Below are 18,476 nucleotides of genomic sequence, written 5' to 3'. Positions count from 1 at the left end.
GAGCAAGTCGCTATCTCCACCCCCCCACCCCCCACCCCCTCGCCTGCTGTCAGTAGAAACATTTTCAACAACTGCTGAAAAAAATCAAAGCATAATCTGTCCAATATTCACTTTTCTTCCAGAAGGACTGTAGCACTTCTTAGTCGTCGTGTTTGTATATGTCGGCTTGTGTTTGTCAATATTTTAGCTGAGAGGTTACGTTAGATTTTGTGCTGCATTTGCTTAGTCGTCCAGCTGAAAAGCAGTGACCTCAACTTGGCTTTTCATCTCTGGAGATGCTGAAGAGTTTGTTGGAAGCCACTTTTTTTTTTTTAACCCAAAACCCAACAACTCTTAATCTTGTGGTGACACATATCAACAATATGGGATTTCAGCGTCGCTCTGCTTTTGGCTACAAGATCCTCACCAGTTTGTCAGCTGAATCACCTGTAATGTAAATAAATTATATATATATATATTTTTTTTTTTACTTTTTGTGACTGTAATACTGTTTCATATAATCATACGTTTCATCTCGTAACTTCATTCAGACACTTTTATTCAAGGACTTTCATGCTGTGCCTTTCTAAAGGTCCTGTGGGTGTGTAAAACAAATTGACAGACTTGAGGGTTTAAACAATCATTTTTATTTTGAATAAGTCTGTCTTTCCTTGCTAAAAATCTGCAGTTCAGCTTTTTGGCCAATTCAACTAAAACAGCTAAGTGAAAATTGATAGCGTATATACAACAATCTTTATGCTCCGCCGGGGCCTCTGTGTGTCTGTTAAAACTTTTACAGCAGCGCGAGTCGTTTTTAAAATATCCAGCTCCGTAAAAATAAATATGCAACAATAATAATCTGTTGACACAAAATAACCGACATTTTTTCTCTGAGCACATACAGCAGCGTAAGCACAAGTCATTAATTCACTAATCTGCAGCTCGCGGCTCCATCTCCTCTTGTTCTGTTTGTCTGACACTATAAAAAAAAATACACACAAAATACAAAAATACATGCTGTCTCCTCCTCCTCGTCCTCTTTCTTTCCTTCTCCTTATCCACCTTCTCCACCTCCTCCTAACACCACCACCGCTGCTGCCTTCTCCCTTTTCTCATTCCTGCTACCAAATTAAGTGTCAAACAGAGCGGGAAGGCGGGTGGATGGCCCACATTTCTTCCTATAGAGGCCGACCGGTATATTGCTGTACGCTCCAGTCGGTGCCCTGTTATTCCTTTCTCCGCTCCGCTCCGACACCCCCAGCCCACCCCAAGCCAGGCTCATTAGCGGCTGATTGGGTTGTTATTGTAATCAAGAGCTCCTGTACAGCCAGCGAGTACACCAAGCTGTCTGCTAATGGGTGGTCCTCAGTGGGAGGCTGGCCTGGGGACGGGGGCGGGTTTGTGGGGGGGGTTGGGCTGGGGGTGGCTGTGGTCATTGTCCACACTCTCTCAGCTCATTGTTTACGCAGTTCTCTTTATTATCATCGTCCGCGCCCCTGCACCAGAGAGCGGACGCGAGAAGATAATCACTGTAACACTCCTGCGGCTTTTTGAAGATGAGAAACGAGGCTTCGGTTCGGGGGTCTCAAGTCCATCTTGTGTCACGTTTACCCCCTAATTTATCCGTTCAGTTGTGGTTGTGTGTTTTTTTCCCCAGTCGGACTTGTTCCACTTTAGTTTTTGGAATTTGTATTTATTTATTTATTTTTTTACCTTTTACACTACGTTGACCCTCAGTAAGTGCACACGGCACAGTGCACCACATAGTTTTGGACATTTGTGTTGCCAGAATTTACTAAAAAAAAAAAAAAAAAAAGCATCCATGTGTTGGACTATATTTCTAAGGACAAGCGACGAGTTTATTTGCCGCAGACTTTAAGGTGACCAACTGAAGGCATATTAGAGGTTTAGTCCCTAAGTTCCATGTTTCACCAGAGATTCCAGCTCATTTCTCTGCTTTCGTCCGATCCCGTGCCAGTGGTGATAGTTGTTGGTGGTCGTTGCTGACGGTTGCGTTATTGGTCAGTGGTCAGCCCCCCTCCAGGCCCTCCCCCCCTCACTTCTGTGAACCCGCGTGTCCCTGTTGCCTGTCATGTAACAGTGTTCCATAGCGGCTGTCCATTCATGCATGTGATCACCAACCGTCCTGTAGGTCCCTTACGTCACTCGGCGTTCCTGCCTGGGCTCAGGTTACACTCCACCCCCCCCAACCCCCCCAACCCCTTCAATCGTGTCCCTGAACCCGTCCGCTCTCTCTCTCTCTCTCTTGCCTCCCCGCGTCTCCCTATTTGTTTTTTTTCCTTCTTTCAAACCTCTTCTGTGCTCTGCTCCTAAATCCCAGGAAGAGGGAGGGAGGGAGGGAGGCACGGAGGGAGGGAGGGAGGAGACGTCTCATTATTTTAAAGAAGCAGCCCCCCCACCCCCCCAACAACACCATAACCGTCGGCTCCCTCCCCCTGATCCCCCCCCCCCCCCCCCCCCCCATCTGCTCCCCAGTGACCTCCCCCCTCCTCTCTTTCTCCTGTCGGTTGAAAACAAGATTCCATTTTGCAGCGGGAGCTCCCAGAAACGCGGCCCACCGCTTCGCCCCCCGGGCTTCGTGTCTCCGCGCCGCTTATTAACGGGGAGACCTGGCCTCCGTCGACACACCCCTCCCCCCTTTACGCGATAAAAGGTCACGTTTGCGTCTCGAAGATCGTTCAGCGGGTCGCGAGTGCGGCAGTGGCGGCGGCGGCGGCGGCTAGGTGCACCCTGGCCCCCGCCGGCCCCGGTTGCATAACGCAACTTGTTATGTTGTGGCGTTGCACAATAGGTATCTGGTTCGTGCTCTGGGGCTGGCGGCGAGTGGGTGGCCCGTGTGTCTTTTTCTGATGTGCCCGGTAGATAAAGGAGGAGGGGCCCCCAGAGGTGTAAGGTTGCCGTTATCGCTGGGAATAACACCAACTGCCGCGGCCGCTCGGAGAAAGCTGTATGTGTGTGTGTGCGTGTGTGCGTGTGTGCGTGCGTGTGTCTTTTTTGGCTTTCTGATACAGTGCGCGTCTCGTTCGCAGGCCCGTGACCCCTGTTGTTTCACCCCGTGCGTGTGCGTGTGTGTGTGTGTGTTTGAGACAGTCAGCGGAACACATCGCGTCAAACCCCGGGCTGATGTCGCAACCGACATGCGCCTGTGTTTGACAGTGTAGTAACCGCAGACTGGGTTGGAGCTGGTCCACTTTAAACAGCCACTAAAACTCCTCCATTGATGTGCTTCTGGTCAGAGTTTACGCCGGGACTGTTGACACGCTCGCCTCACTTAATCATTAACAGGATCGGAAGTTAATGGGTAGCTCGCACCTCGGGAAGTGACACAGACCGGTGACGCCTCCGTTACGGCGGCAAAGTAAAATAAAATGAAAATTGAAATGGGAATTTTGGCTTTTTCCTCCCCCTCCGTACGAAGTGGGAGAGTTGATGTGGGGACGGTGGCTCGGAGGTGGCGCTCGGCCCACGAGGACGTGGCGTGATTAGCCGGGAGTCGGCGTCATTGATTGTGAAGTGGCAGACTGAGAATAGATGGAGACCATCAGGTGGTTTGTGCGATAAACGGCACATGCGAGTCTCACTCAGAGGAGGAGGAGGCGGCTTTTTTATCTTTTTCAATGTTCTGATGGGAGGGAAGTTTTCCCCTGAGAGATGCTCGAGTCCGAGCACGACTGGGAATGAGTTGCGACCGTCACGCCATCCTACTGTTAAACATCCAAAGACGTCCTTCTGCATCTGACAGATGCAACCGTAGCCTGTGACTGACAGGAAAATATGCCCCTCGCTGTGAACCACAGTGAATGTGGTTCTTGTCCTCTCGCGCCGCCTCGGTGCTATTTGTGCGTTGATTTCAACGCAAACAAGTGCACGGTCGCACGGCCCGTCATGGAGTCATAATCCATGCGTTGAAATGTATTTCCAACAGCGACACATGTAGCTGAATACATTGCAAAATAAGTGTTTCATTATTCCTGGTAAGCAGAGGCGCCACGTCGTTCCCCCCCCTGCAAATTTCTAATGAATTCCCCACTTTGCTATTGGTGTGAGCGTGCGTGCATGTGTGCATCCATTTTCTGGTCCAAGTGTTGATTTGCTTGTGTGTGTGTGTGTGTGTGTGAACACGCCCGTGGAGTGGAGTGTGTGCCAGTGAGCAGCAGCTACTAAAGAGTATGAATGAGCATGGATGAGCGTTTTTTTTTTCTCCTCTTTTTTGCTTCCAGGCTTCATCTCTGTTAACCCCTTCACGTCTGATTCATTCACATCAGACGGGCGCTCCTCTCTGGCGCAGCACTGCAGGAGCCAGTGGGAAGAGAGAGAGAGAGGGAGGGAGGGAGGGCGCTTACAGGCAGCCAGACTGCAGAGGGGACTTTAGTGCAAGGCTTCATGAATGGCTTTTCTCCGCTCGCTGCAGATCACCAGCGTTTTCACGGATTAAAAGGGGCAAAAAAACAAAAAAGGAGCATCTGTTGATGTCAATATTTAGTTGTTTCTGCGCTGTGGAAAATCGACAAGTGCTTCTCTCTGTCAGTCCGGCCCGCTGCCTCGAGCCACAGCCACGCTTTATTACCAGCGAGGATACGTCTTTCCATTTTTACTTCCATCTGCTCGTGTTTTGGTGCGATTGGCTAAGAATGTTCCCAATAGCAGTGAAAAACACTTTGTGACGTTGGAAAAAAACTCCCTTCGTTATTACGAAATATTCTTTTGATGGGGGGGTCACATGTGGGCTGAACCTACCAGACCAAGGCTTTGCAAAAGGGAAGGTCTGGCTCAAAATTGTGTAACCTGGTTAAAGGGCAAGGTTTTTCCGTCGAGTCAAAAGAAGAAGTTGAATTTCTGACCATCTCACTCTGCACGTGCGCCGCGTCTCTCCGCTGCGCCGTGCTCTGAGAAACGCAGCCGCCGAGCGTTGACGGATGGCGCGGCGCTCAGCCGTGAGACTGACTCGGTCCCGCGGGAATGGAAGAATTCACACATGATCCTCTGATGTAACGCAATGTACTTTATTTAAACAAAGCCACAAACTCGCCCGAAAAAATTGGTTTTTGTTCCCATCCAGTGAGGTAGAACAAGGACTGAGCTGACAAGCTGTCTTTGTTATGGAGGTTTTTGGAGGCAAATATTGCACATTAGATTCTCAGATTAATTAGAACGGATGTATGTAAAAGGTTACACATATACACACAAAAAGAATTGCCGTTTGAAATAAAAATTTAAATAAGAAGGAGTTAAATTCTATGCATTCTAACGTCATTGGGTTTTAATGGTTTAATGGAGAATTAGTAATGGAGAAATTCATTACAGTGCCATAATTGACCATAATTCTCACACATTACAACCCATCTTCAACTGTTCCACACCTGAGAGCCAAAAACAGCTCCATACCTTCTAAGGCACTTCTTTGTAACGACGTTAATGATGTTTTGTGGTTTATAATTGATTCTGACGAGCGCTTCTCTCCTCCTCCCTCCTTCCAGTCTGTCCCAGTAAGGACATCCGAAACAATGTGACCAACCTCCAGTCGCTTGAGAACTGCACCGTCATCGAGGGCCACCTGAAGATCCTGCTCATGTTCAAGACCAAGACGGAGGACTTCCGGGGCCTCAGCTACCCCAAGTTGCGAGAGGTGACCGGGTACGTGCTGCTCTTCCGGATCTACGGCCTGGAGACCCTCAGCGACCTGTTCCCCAACCTGACGGTGATCCGCGGCAACAGCCTCTTCTTCAACTACGCGCTGGTCCTCTACGAGATGCTGCATCTGAAGGAGGTGGGCCTCCACAGCCTCATGAACATCACGCGCGGCGCCGTGCGGATCGAGAAGAACCCGGACCTGTGCTACCTGGCCACGCTGGACTGGTCCAAGATCCTGGACTCGGTGGAGGATAACTACATCGTGGCCAACAAGAAGGACAGGGAGTGCGGGGACGTGTGCCCCGGCACGGCCCAGGGTCAGACCACCTGCCCGCAGAACACCATCAACGGCCACTTCAGGGGACGCTGCTGGTCTCAGAATTACTGCCAGAGAAGTGAGTGCTCAACATCTCTTCATTCTTTTCTCCATTCCAGGTAGAACGATGGGGGGCTCTCGACTGAAAACACACAAAGCTTAAAGGTCTCATATTATGGATGTAGCCAATGTGATCTAACAATAATATGGGTCTCTGGCCCGTCAGTGACCCTTTACTTTATTTGCTCCACCCTTTCAGAAAGTGTTTGCTAAAACCCACTATTATGTAGATCAGAGCTTGATGTGATGTCACAGAGGGCACTGACACCCCTGAAAATAACCTCCACGTTATATCCTGTTTCAGATAATATGGAAGCTCCAACAAAGCATCAGTTTTAGCAATAGCTGGAATTGGCATTGAAAATAACTCCCTAAAATACCAGATCTTTTCAATTCAATTTGAACAACAGCAGAAATGCATTACAATTGCAGCACAAAAATATCGATATTGGAATTTGGCGCAGCAAGATGGTTCGTTTTTTTTGATTTTCAAATGGTGCTTAAATGTATCCAAGGTCGGCACCCAGAGTTTTAGTTTAGGCCTCGGGGGGCCCATAGTGTAAGACTTTGAAAAAACAACAAGTTTCCTTTAGATTAATTACACTACCAATGACTGTCCAGCCATTTGCTATAGATGAGTGGAGGTAATGTCTCTATTGACTGGCTGACCTAAGATCGACGAGATCTCCCAGAATCCATCCAGTTGTGCTTGTCGAGTGGTCTGATGAGACCCGCGACGAGAGTGGCGTCGACTTCAGAATATCTTCTCATCAGAAATCAATGTTATTTATTCTGCTTTTAATGGATCATGTAATGATTTCTGATGCGCGGGAGGAGGCGCTCGTCTTCTGTCGCCAGAGGCCGCGGAACACAGTTTTTATCATCGACTGAATCCATGCGGAGTGATGATCAATCATTACAGGCCGCGGAGCCGCTCAGTGATTAAATGTTAAAAGGTAGACTCTCCAGAAAAGGCCACTTTGATAACGTCAAGTCGACGCCCAACCCGGCAGAAGGCGCTTCTGGTACAGACGGAAGCCGATTCTGTCCCCTTTAGTAAATAAAGCCTTGTGGCTTCGCTTCGTGCGCCGGTTTGCCCGCTCCTTCCTCGGCTGCAGTAAACACACAGGACGGCTGCCCGCTGCAAGACACACAGACAGAAGACGCTTATTATTTCTCCAGCTGGCGATTATAGCCTGCGTTGTTCTTCTTTCTCCTCCGCCTCGTGCGTCTGACGGAGAAGGCTCAGGGTTCAAAAGCGAGGCGACCTTGGCCGTGTTTACGCCTCATCGCAGACTGTCGCAGGGGCCGCGCAGCTTTTGTGCCAGGTCTGGCTGGAGGGAGAGTGGAAAAAAACAAACAGCAATTTGCTCCGTTTTGTGTCCCGGTACTTCTGGGCATCTTTTGCCCGGCTTTTAACTCAAACCTTGGCTTTGTTTTTTAATTTTTTTTTGACAAAGACAATGGGTGTCCTGCACCTAGTAGGAGGTAAAGCTCAAATACAGAGTCAGCTAAAAGATGGACAGATGAATAGATAGATATATAGATGGAAGGAAACAGTACTGTTGCAGCACTAAAAACAATACAAAAATGATCCAGTAATTACAAGAAAGAGTCGAGTGAATCTAAATAGAGCAAACCAACAAGAGCAAGATGTGCAACAATAATGTATGTACACACATCAGGTAAAGAAAAACTGGCAGAAATATTTCAATGCCAAATGCACTCAGACATCTCGATATTAATACAAGTTGATGAAAGTGGTGGCCATTGGCTTCTAGACATTCATGTGAATGGTGAGCTACTGCTTGGGTAACTTTGGCCGAAGTGTCCAATGAGGTTGCTGCACAAGCATTTTCGATTTTGTCGTCTAAGGGTCACCTGTCTAGTTGGTTTCACAGTGTTATTGTACTTTGATTAAACTTCAAAAGAGGCGTCTCTGCGTACTTCTTCAAATGAAATATTCAGGCAAGTTTTTCTTTTCCTGATGTGTGTGCACATCATTTTGGCTGATTCTACATATGTTGATGTAAAGCGCTGCCACGGATGTGTTGACGGCGCGCAGTGCGTGTTGACGGTCACATGACCCTCCCTCCACCCTGCCCCCCGAGCCATTTTCTGAAACGCGATAGCGCGCCGCGTGTTTGTGCGCGCCGCACTGTAGGTCGGGCCGAAGTGTGCGTCCAGTGTAAATGTTTGTGTATGTTTAATATGGGTGTATTTGTCGAGCTCCACATTCCTACACACACCTCTCACAGCAGCTCAACTCGAAGCCGTCGGTTTAAAAAAAGAAGAAGAAAGCAAGAAAAAAAAAAAAAAAAAGAAAAATCACGCTGTCCTCTCCTCTCCGACCGACGGACGCGTTGTGTAAGAACCGAATCATTGGCGCCGCAGCAGAGATCCAGGTGACAGATCGCAGCGTTTTACTGTCAGTCGGAGTCGGATGGAACTCTGGTATTCCTCTCTCTCTCTCTCTCGCTCTCTTTCTCTCTTTTTGAGGGTTGTTGTTGTTGTGCTTTTATAAGGCTCCAGTGGCCTTAGGTAAGAGCCGGGGGAGAGCTGCAGCTCCTCTGATCTCGCACATGCTCCTTACAGGCAGGAAAACCGCTCTGTGTGTTTACACACTCACTGTGTGTGTGTGTGTGTGTGTGTGTGTGTGTGTGTGTGTGTGTGTGTGTGTGTGTGCTCGCTCAAGATGCGTGCTGCTGTTTCACTGTACAGAACCTTTAAGTAATTTGTTGTCGGTCCGTGGTGGTGGTGGGAGTGTCGGGAAGGACGAAAGCTGGCTTTCATTACGGCCGGACCCGCATGTGTTTGTTATGTTTGTGTAAATTTACATTGTGCAGGTAGCTGGAGGTTCCGCTGTTGGTTTGCGATGTTTCCGCTTCGGGAACGGGCGGCACCGTTAACACATCTCGATACACACAATACACAAGCTAGGGCTGCAACTGATGATTATTTTTGTCGTCGACTAATCTATCGATTGGTTTTTTTTTTTTTCTCGATTAGTCACGATTATCGTCTTTATTTTCACCACCAATTTTGGACTGCTGTTTAAGCTAACTTGCTTAAATCTTCACAGCTGTGTTATACTGTTGTACTCTGGCGGCATACGTTTTTAAACAGATATATCAAAGATAATGACACAAAGTTTTTCTCTGACAGAGTTGTTATATTTTTTGTAAAATATCATAGGTGTATTAAATCATGATTTTATGGTTATATGCAATGTTTATCACAGTTGAACAGATTTCTTACAACTTAAATATGGAATTAATATGCCTAAATCACACAGTTGATAAGTCAAAGAGTGTTACAATTCAGTCTAAACGGCAGTATTGACAGGGGCTGTAATTCACTAATTACTGCCGTAAACTACGCATTTACCCACGTGAACTATCGTTCGTTAAGCAAGCTTGTTCAATGATTTTCCGATGTACGAAAAAACATATTATGTACGTGCGTCACAGGCTGATGACTAATTAACAAATAAGCGTGTAATTCAAAACTTATCTACGAAGTATCCATCCTCGACGTTGCATCGTCGCAGCCCTTGTTTCCTCTCTGGACTCCAACCTGTCTGGATGGGAGGAAGGAACATTTTTCACCGCGTTTCCCCAAAAAAGTGTATTTTTTTTCTCTTTTAAAGTCGAGAGTTTGAAGTCAGTTTTGATCCCACTGACCCCGCCGCCCACGTGCTCCAACCCTGTGGGTGTGTGTGTTGCGTCTTGTTTTTCCCTACATCGTGTACCGGTCATGAAATAAGCACCCCTACCACCACCCCACCCCCACCTCTCACACCCCCCTAGCCCTCTTCCAGAGAGCTGAGGTAATTTTAGTGAGGCAGGCAGAAGGAGGCAGAGGATAGCGTTTCTCATCTCATGTCGCCCCTCTCACTGGAAAAGCATTCAGGTCAAAGTTGATGTGCGGCGGGGATCCACGCAGCCTTTATTTTGGTTTGCTTGACGGGGTGGCGGTGAGCACGAGGAGGCTTTGACTGAAGTGTCTGCTCAGCTCGGGTACACATTTGGATGCTTGCAGTTAATATCAGGCAGGCTTCAGTTAAAGTACTGCTTTCACAGGTAAACGCTGACGGTGTCAACTAAGGCTTGATTTTTAACTCTATTGCTATTATATATTACCATATCACCCACTTAAAAATCTTATGCAGCATCTGTCAAACTGGACTGGTGCCTCTTTGCTCAGCTTTTTAATTTTTGTTAAACTGTAAAGCAAAAAAAAATAAATAAAAAAAATAAAATTTTCCCTTTCAATCCCCTCTACTCAAATAATTTTGGCAGTTGAAGTTTTTCTTTTGACGCAATGTCATCCAAGCACAGCAGCTGCAGAGTTTCGCCCCAAAATTCTGACGACAAACCAAACACATCAAACTGCTGCTGCTCTTCCGCTTCACGCCTTGTCGCTCCGCAGTCACTGAAATCAGCGTCCCGCTCGACGCATTGCGAAAAACGGAACTGTTTCCTCCCTAAAACATGAATTCCAGCGTGCGCTGCGGTGACCCGTTCAGAGGCAGAGCCGGGCGCTGGCCAACCTTCAATCGACTCACTCCGCTGGTCAGCGAGCGAGCGAGGGGGCGGGGGTCACGAGGTCAGGACGGATGACGCACGTCGACACGTTCAGACGGACCTCGATCGCAGGTTCAACCTGTGGCACGGTGACGTTCCAACAGAGAAAAAAAAGGCAGAGGGCCTGGTGTCTGCAGCTCGACAGGTGAGGCGGCGGCAGCGGCGGTGCCTCGTGCACGCGATTGTGCGACTGCTGGAAAAAACAATTGCAGCAAACAACAAAAGGCCGCAGCCACAAGGCGGAGTGAACTTTGACCCTGAGAGCTTTCTCTCCTGCTGCTTGTGTTTTTCACAAGTGCCCGTGTGTGTGTGTGTGTGTGTGTGTGTGTGTGTGTGTGTGTGTGTGTGTGTGTGTGTTTGTGTGTGTATGTGTGTGTGTGTGTGTGTGTGTGTGTGTGTGTGTGTGCGCGACCAGAGGGTTGTGCAAGCAGAGCCGGCGGCTGGTGTGTGCGAGGCCGAACGCAGTTGGCTAGCTGAACTGAGAGCCTTGTCTAAACAGGAGGTCGACTCTCTGCTCCCAACAGTGAGTGTCACCACGGCGGAAGGAAACGGGGTTCAATCATCCCCCACCGCACCCCCCCTCCCGAGGGGATAACGTCAGTGAGGCCAAAATCTGGCGGAAAAAAAAATTACGAAGTTGATGTGGGAAAACGATCTGAATCCTCCATGAGCGCCGCTGAGGGGGGAAATTTATCAAGCAGCATCTGAATAAGCAGAAAATGTAATCCTCCCGGCTCTGACTGCGACCTCCCTGTCGGGCATCGCATATTTTCCCTCTTCCCACTGTGAAAAACCCCAGACTGCCTCGCTCACGTACCTCTCATTCATATAACAACTGTCTACTCGAACGAAGCGCATCTGACCCCCCCCCCCACCCAAAAAAAAAAGAAAAATCAATTTTCTTTCTTCCGTTTTAATTAGAGCATTTCTTTTTTTATGATATTAAACAAACTCATTTTGGATAATAAGTGAAAACAAATTAAGTTTTTAAATGTGAAATAAATGTAAATGTCTCGATAGTGAAACAAACCTCCGCTTTTGACATTAAAAAGCCATTGGGTTTTCGCCGCGAGCCTCCTCCTCTTTTATTAATGGCACATTAATCAGATCAGGCAGCTGCTGCTGCTGTGATCAAAATAAAAAGAACGGCAATGAGGCAAAGACAAGAAAAAGTAACAATATTTTTAACAAAATGCGGCTGTCTGGTACTGTGCATTGATAAAATACATCTTGTCTGACTGGCGGCAGGTGCCTCGGATTAACCAGCTTCCTCTCCAGTGTTCACAATCCTGCTTTTACATCTAAACAGTCCCGCAGTTCATCTTCCAGCACCACAACTCTTTAAACTGCCAAGATGGAATACTTGGAGAATAAAGTATGGATGAACAAGTCGAGCCTGTGATGAGTTTGGTGGTGGGGGTGGGGAGGACTTTATGACTTAATAAATTGAATTGGGTTGATCATTTGTAATGGAGCACAAGAAGCAGTGGTTTTATCTGCGCCGACATCCGGCTGGCAGGGAAATAATTTAACTGAGCTCTGGGTTAGAAAAGGCGCCGACTTGTTATCAACCCCAGATGAACTCTGACAATCAGTTATGTGTGAGTGCATGTGCGTGTGTGTGAGACGCCTCATTCTACCCGCTACATCAGTTGAGAGAGAGAGAGAGAGAGAGAGAGAGAGAGAGAGAGAGAGAGAGAGAGAGAGAGAGGCGTTAGCCTGACGCCGCCGGGGATCTGGAAAGCTCTCTCACTTCCAGCTCATCAATGAATGGGCACTCCCACATCCTGTACTATGCACACACACACTTGCAAATGCGTTCAGATAGACACAACAAATGCGCTGCTACACACGGAGCCAAACGGAGCCCTGGAGTAAATGCATGGCTAATGTCCTGAGGCTGCACGAGGCTGCTGGCAGAGATGGATGCAGACTCCAGAGCAGCAGCGGTGGGCAAACTTTTTGACTTTTTGACACAATGGGTTCTAAAATTTGACAGAGGGGCTGTAGCAGGAGCAGATGGATGGAGTGTTTTGGGGACCCACCTCATAGGAGGAAAAATATATACCATGGGATATGTAGAAAACGTGCTTTACTGTATTTTGAAAATGAACAAAAGCATTACAACAAAATATCCGTCTTTGAAGCCCCACGGTGATTAGCTCTTTATTGAAATGACTCGTTAAACACTGAAAAATGGATGAGATACAACCCGGGCTGTAGTGAGGATTCCCCATCGATTCCTGCAGCAGCGTGTGCCTGGATGTGTCCAGCAGCGTGTGGAGGATGTCTCGTTGGCAGCAGCGCTGCCTGTTATTGCCCGAGCCGCGCCAACGGACTTCCTCATTACTTCCTGCCTTTGTCCGAAACAGCTTCCTTACCGCCGCCGTGTAGGACAGCCAAAAGGGGGGGGGGGGGGGGGGGGTGAGTGGCTGACAGACAAACAGAGGCGGGTTCCGTTGCGTTATCGTTTACCTGCGAGAGTGAAAGGAGGGCGGGGATTAGAGTCGTCTTGAAATGCTTCCCTGTGACAGAAATAGAAGCTCTGACGGCGGCAGCGAATGTTTATTTCGTTCATCTCCTCGCAAGCCTCCAGCGAACGCAGACTCGGGGGTCGTGAGCCCGTTTTGTCAGAAATTATAATAACAAGAGGAGAGGAGATGGGAGGAGAGGAGCAGCGAGACTGGCTTCACTTGCGTCAATCCGAGGACGGGAAACGAAATGAACCTCCCGACGTTTCGGGTTCACGACCTGATCAGTCAACTTCCTGCCGAAGTCCTGGAGAGAAATGTTCACACACACCTGCACCCAACACAAAAAAATGTACAACGTCCAAGTGCCAACATATCTGCCTTGACGTTCAACTGAACACCATCCGGGACTTTTTTTTTTTATACAAAAAATGTGTTGAAGTTTCAATCAGGTGGAAGAAAACACACATTTTCATCTATTTTAACATGTGAGATGTTGTGTAATTAATGCTTAGTGGGTTTTGTGACGTTGCTGACTCGCAACGCATTTGGATTGTGAAACCATAATCTGCTGAGTCTTTAGTTGACCCTATTGCTAATAGCATATATTTAGAAACACAGATCCTCGTAGAATTAAGCCGCGTGCTATAAATACATTCCCTGCCTGTGCAATGTAAAATGACTGTAACATCAGTGGCTACGTTTACATGCAAAGCTTAAGATCATAATTTGGTTTTCTCGTGTTATCGGGCTTCTCTCCTTGTCCCAGTTTACATGCAGCTGAGAAAATCGAATTATTGATGGGAGCGCGTCCTCCTCCCCCACACAAGGGGGCGATATGAGTCTTCTCAGCATGTTAACTTCCAGTCCAGTTAAAACTCTGACGAAGGCGTATACTGTACATGACGGAGAAATTCAAATTCCAATCGCATTATCTGGGTGTCTTAATCCGATTTTAGTCGGACTAACGCATTCCATGCACTTCAGTTGTCTGACAATAATAATCGGACTAAGGGAATAATTCAGTTTCCTCGAGTGTCATGTAAACGTGGTGACTGTGCGTTTTACCCAGTCGGACCTGCTGTGGTCCCGCAATATGCTGACGACTTCTGCATGGAGGACTGAATGATTCGACTTCACACCATGGGTCCCGTCACGCTCGCTGTGTAAGACCCCCCCTCCTCACCTCCTCACCTCCTCACCTCGCTTTCTCCAAGCCCCGTTAAGTGCGAACGCATCCCAACGTCGCCGCTCCGCTGAAGCACAGGGAGCTCGGCGGCCGCTCCGTGCACACATGATCCCCGAGCCGCGTGTTGGAGGCTTAGCGAGCGCTGGCCTCGGCCGCTACTAGCATGTACTGTATTTTGGATATGCGACGCTCATGCTCCATTAAATGCTCGGAATTTCTTGGGTGGCTCTGAGGTGGCACGGCGTCTCGGATGAAGAGGTGAGCGGGTTTGTTTGGACATTTCAGAATTCCAGAGAACTTTGATGTTACGTCACCTTCCTGGGAAAAGCGGCATTTCCCACAGGTTGGAAATGTGCTCCTGCCTCCCGAGCAGTTCATGCTTATACTTTATTATTCCTATTATGATATTGAGATTTTTTGTTTACTTAAAAGCGGGCGCGCTAGTTTAGTTAAGCAAGAGCAGACTGGAGCTATGACAATAGCTGTGTTTCCTTTACCCGTGGAATTGCGCAAAACCTAAATATCGCAATAAAAACTGGTTATGGAAACACCTAAACTTCGAAAAACCTCTCCAATATCGCTAAAAGGTTTTTATGGTCCCATGAGGTGGTTTTTCAGATGTATCAATATAGAGGTATATCCCAAAAGTGTCATGGAAATACTTGTCACCAGACATGACGTGCGGGGTAACGCGACCAGTTCACTTCAAGTGAAAACGTTGTGTTATGTTTGAACGGAGAAGGACGGAATTCATAAGAGAGAAAAATATAAGAACCATTCTTGACAGCAAACAACATCAGCAACGTCAAAATGTTTTGTACCTCCATCCTCCTCAAAGTGGGGTCTCGCACGCTTCGCACCATTCAGTGGAAAAACCTGCGAATTGCAATTTTACTTTTTTGAAATTTTAGAAATATCCCTTTTATTTTGCCAAAAACTGGAATGGAAACGCAGCTCGAGTGCCCGATTACGCCAAAGGACACCATCATAGCCAGAGCTTGAAATCATTGTTGTTTTTCAAAAAAAAAAAATGTTTTCTTTTCCATAATCGAAATAGTTCATCCTCACGTGGCCTGGCCGCCCCAGGAGCTCCTTCCAAACCAAACTGTTCCACAGCGAGCTGTTCGGCTTCCCGTGAATTTCATGACTTTGGCTTTCAAGAATTGAACCTGGCTCCTTGAACCGCTTGATATGTTGTGTGTTTTCTCAGGAAAAATGAAAAAAACACATAAAATGTGTCTTTCCAAGGGAATAAAGGCCTAACCGGAATGTTTTAAGGTGTCTGGGTAAAAGAGAGCTTTTCTAGATAGAGACCCTCTCTGATGGTTAGCAGCCCTCCTGCAGTCTGTTCAGAGAACTTCTGGCTATTTAAGGCGATATTGTGACACAGGGCCTGGGGTTGGAGGGCCTGTTGGGGGGTGTGTGGTTGAGGGGTTGGGTTGGGGGGTGGGGGTGGTGTTGATGGTGGACAGATGCAGGGGCGCATTATTGGGAGAATGTGACCCTGGGCTGACCCGCCCAGGTCAGAGGTGAGGAAGGAGAGGTTTGCGGGAGTGAAGCCTGGGGTCAGAGAGACCAGTGGGCCATTTGCTGCTCATAACTGCGTTGGTTGGTCAGACACACACACACACACACACACACACACACACACACACACACACATTCCAGGAGGACAGCTCACAAAGACAGTAAATACCAATGCGGACCACAGACAGGTGTGGGTGTATTTTCTTCAGATTTTTGCCCAACAACGCCTACTGGGTGTCCTGTAATTCCGCTGACCTCTACTGATAACATTCGCTAAGCATTTTATACATTCTCTGCAGTCACAAAATCACATTAGTGTGAATTGCAGACTTGTTATCAATAATGAAAGAATCTTTTATTTGACGTTTATCAGAGAGGATTCCCAGGTTGCGCTCTAACGCCCCCTTCCAAAGTATTATTTTTCAACCTGCTCCTATTGCGTGCATGTGAATGTATACATACTTTTGTTGTTGTTTTGGAATTTGAATTAAGCAACCAAGCTAAATATGACTGTTTACGTTCCTCTACTTCCCTCTTCTTCCTTCACGTCTTCTCACTGTGTGGTGCCTAGTAATTCTAATAGGTATTTTCTTGTGACCTGAACATTAAACCGCTTCATCGTGACAGAAACTTTGGAGATGCTGGAAAATAAAATCCCAGACTGGAAAAACCCAAAGCAAATGTTTCGAGAGCTAAAACGCGGCACTTGCGTATGTGCGAATGTAATTGAAAGCAACAATGCCAACAATGTGTTTCTGCTTGAGTGTGATACGTGGACGCGCAGATAAAGGGGGACTTGGCCGCCGCGGAGGACAGGTCTGGAGACGAGGTCACAGGATGAAGTTATGATTGTTGGAACCCAGTTTTTCTTACCCCTCAAGGCCCAAATCTCCAGGAAGGAAGGCTCGCACCAGAGCGGCGGCTCACCTTTGATCAGCCTTAAAACTCGGCTTTATTTATTTAACCCAACGTTCTCCATGACTTCATGCCTGCTCTCATTATTCTGCCTCTCGGCTCGTCGAGCACGATCATGCCAGAAACGTCCTGTCCTGTAAAAGAGATGTAAAGCCGTCCAGCCCCCTCGGCCTCCACTGTCTCCCAGACAGCTTGAGTGCTTCTACTTATTTGTGTGACAGATAAAACAAAATACTCCCGTGTTTCTCCCTTTGCCTAAAAGCTGCTGCTGCGCGATCACAGAGCGGTGCCAGACGGCACTAAAACCGGCTGCGGGGGGTCCTCACTCGTCTCGGCCTCTCCTGCACACAAGTACATCCAGCCTTTATATTACACAACTGTTGCACTGGACCGGGCCAGACTGCAGTGGCGCTGCCTGCAATTGCACCCTTCTGTACCCAGTTTCCTCTCAAGTGGCTCCCATCAGATCTATAACATGGACGTGTGGACTGGTTGGAGAAAAGTTTTCAGCTATTTTCAAATTTATCTTAATATTTTGATATTATTCCAAGTGAACCATCTGTTTATATGTTTGTAGTTAAAATAGACTGACACGATCTGGTGCTGGGAGTCATACTTTATTCAAATGTGTCAGCACCTTGAACCTTAAAATGTTCAATATTTTCTGCACAACTGTGAAAATGAAACAGAAAGCTGGCGCTTTCATTACAATTTTGCTTTTGTTTTTTGCTGAAAGTGTTTTGCAGATAAAGGGACATGCTTCCCTTTTAAAGGCGTAGGTGAAGTATAAAGAGACGGATATAAATATAGAGTGTAATTGGGCATCGGGACCTGTTGTGTAAATCCAGCCTTTTGATGACTTTTTAAGGAAGTGACACTATTTTTGTTCCGCCAGTTTGGCTTGTGGCAACGCTGAGGCTTTGTCGGACCTTCCACATGTGGTGGGAGACAGAAATAAGGCGGCCGTGAGACCTTCGGAGGTTGAAAACCAACACGGCTCCCGAGTGTCACTGAACTGAGAGAGCTTCACCGGTAGCTCTGGTGTGTGATGTCACAAAGGGCTTGTTTCCAGAAAGATACACGCTCTGTGAGAAGCGAAGCAAGGAGCAGAAGCAGAGAATGGACTTTTCTCATTTCTGGGGAGTTCAAGTCTTGGGCGTTGGTTAAAAAAAAGATAAAGTGAATTTAGCACAATATAGGACCTTCAAGAAAAAAGGAAACTTTTTTTTTTCCCCCCTGTAAGAGCACTTTGCTGTAACAGATAAGAAGCACAGTCGTCCTTCTTTCTGGGCTCTTTTCTCCTGTTGCTCCACCTCATGTGAAAGATCCTCCCACCTCCCTCCTTCCCTCGGCGCTCCCTCCCTTCTCCTTTTTTCCCTTCTGTCCCTCTGTTCCCTCGCTTTGTGTGCTCTCCCTCTCTCTCTCTCTCTCTCTCTCTCTCTCTCTCTCGCTCTCTCTCTCGCCCTCTCTCACTCTCTCCCCCTCTCTTCCCTCCACTCGCACGCTGTGGTATGCAGACATGCAGGAATTTGGGCCTCAAAATGATAGACCAAACTTGTCAGTCCTGGCTCCTGTTACTAAAGATGGCCGCTTCGGCTGTGTGTGTGTGTGTGTGTGTGCCTGTGTGCATGCATGTGCATGCGTGCATGTGTGTGCCTGCCATTGGTGAGCGTCTGAGCTGCTCTCGGCACGATTGGTCGTGCCGTGTTTGTCCACAAGCCCCTTATGATTTTTTTCCCCCTGCTCCTTCCCTGAAGGAGAATGTCAGTATTTTTGTTTGA

The 18,476-nt window shown here is 47.6% G+C and overlaps 1 protein-coding gene across 1 annotated transcript in view; it reads left to right on the top strand.

Moving 5' to 3' along the window:
• The window catches only part of insrb (insulin receptor b), a 75,844-nt gene that overhangs the window by 17,400 nt on the left and 39,968 nt on the right, over positions 1 to 18,476 (top strand). Inside the window, exon 2 of the mRNA XM_076022835.1 lies at positions 5,478 to 6,026. Coding sequence (XP_075878950.1) covers positions 5,478 to 6,026 — 549 coding nt within the window. The remainder of the gene's footprint in view (positions 1 to 5,477; positions 6,027 to 18,476) is intronic.

The sequence above is a fragment of the Nelusetta ayraudi genome, unplaced genomic scaffold, assembly GCF_046127955.1.
Source record: "Nelusetta ayraudi isolate G7.1 ecotype Tasmania unplaced genomic scaffold, CSIRO-AGI_Nayr_v1 ptg000013l, whole genome shotgun sequence".
Classification (NCBI taxonomy): domain Eukaryota; kingdom Metazoa; phylum Chordata; class Actinopteri; order Tetraodontiformes; family Monacanthidae; genus Nelusetta; species Nelusetta ayraudi.
Note: the sequence above shows the minus strand (reverse complement) of the source record. Positions and strands in the feature narration are given on the sequence as shown.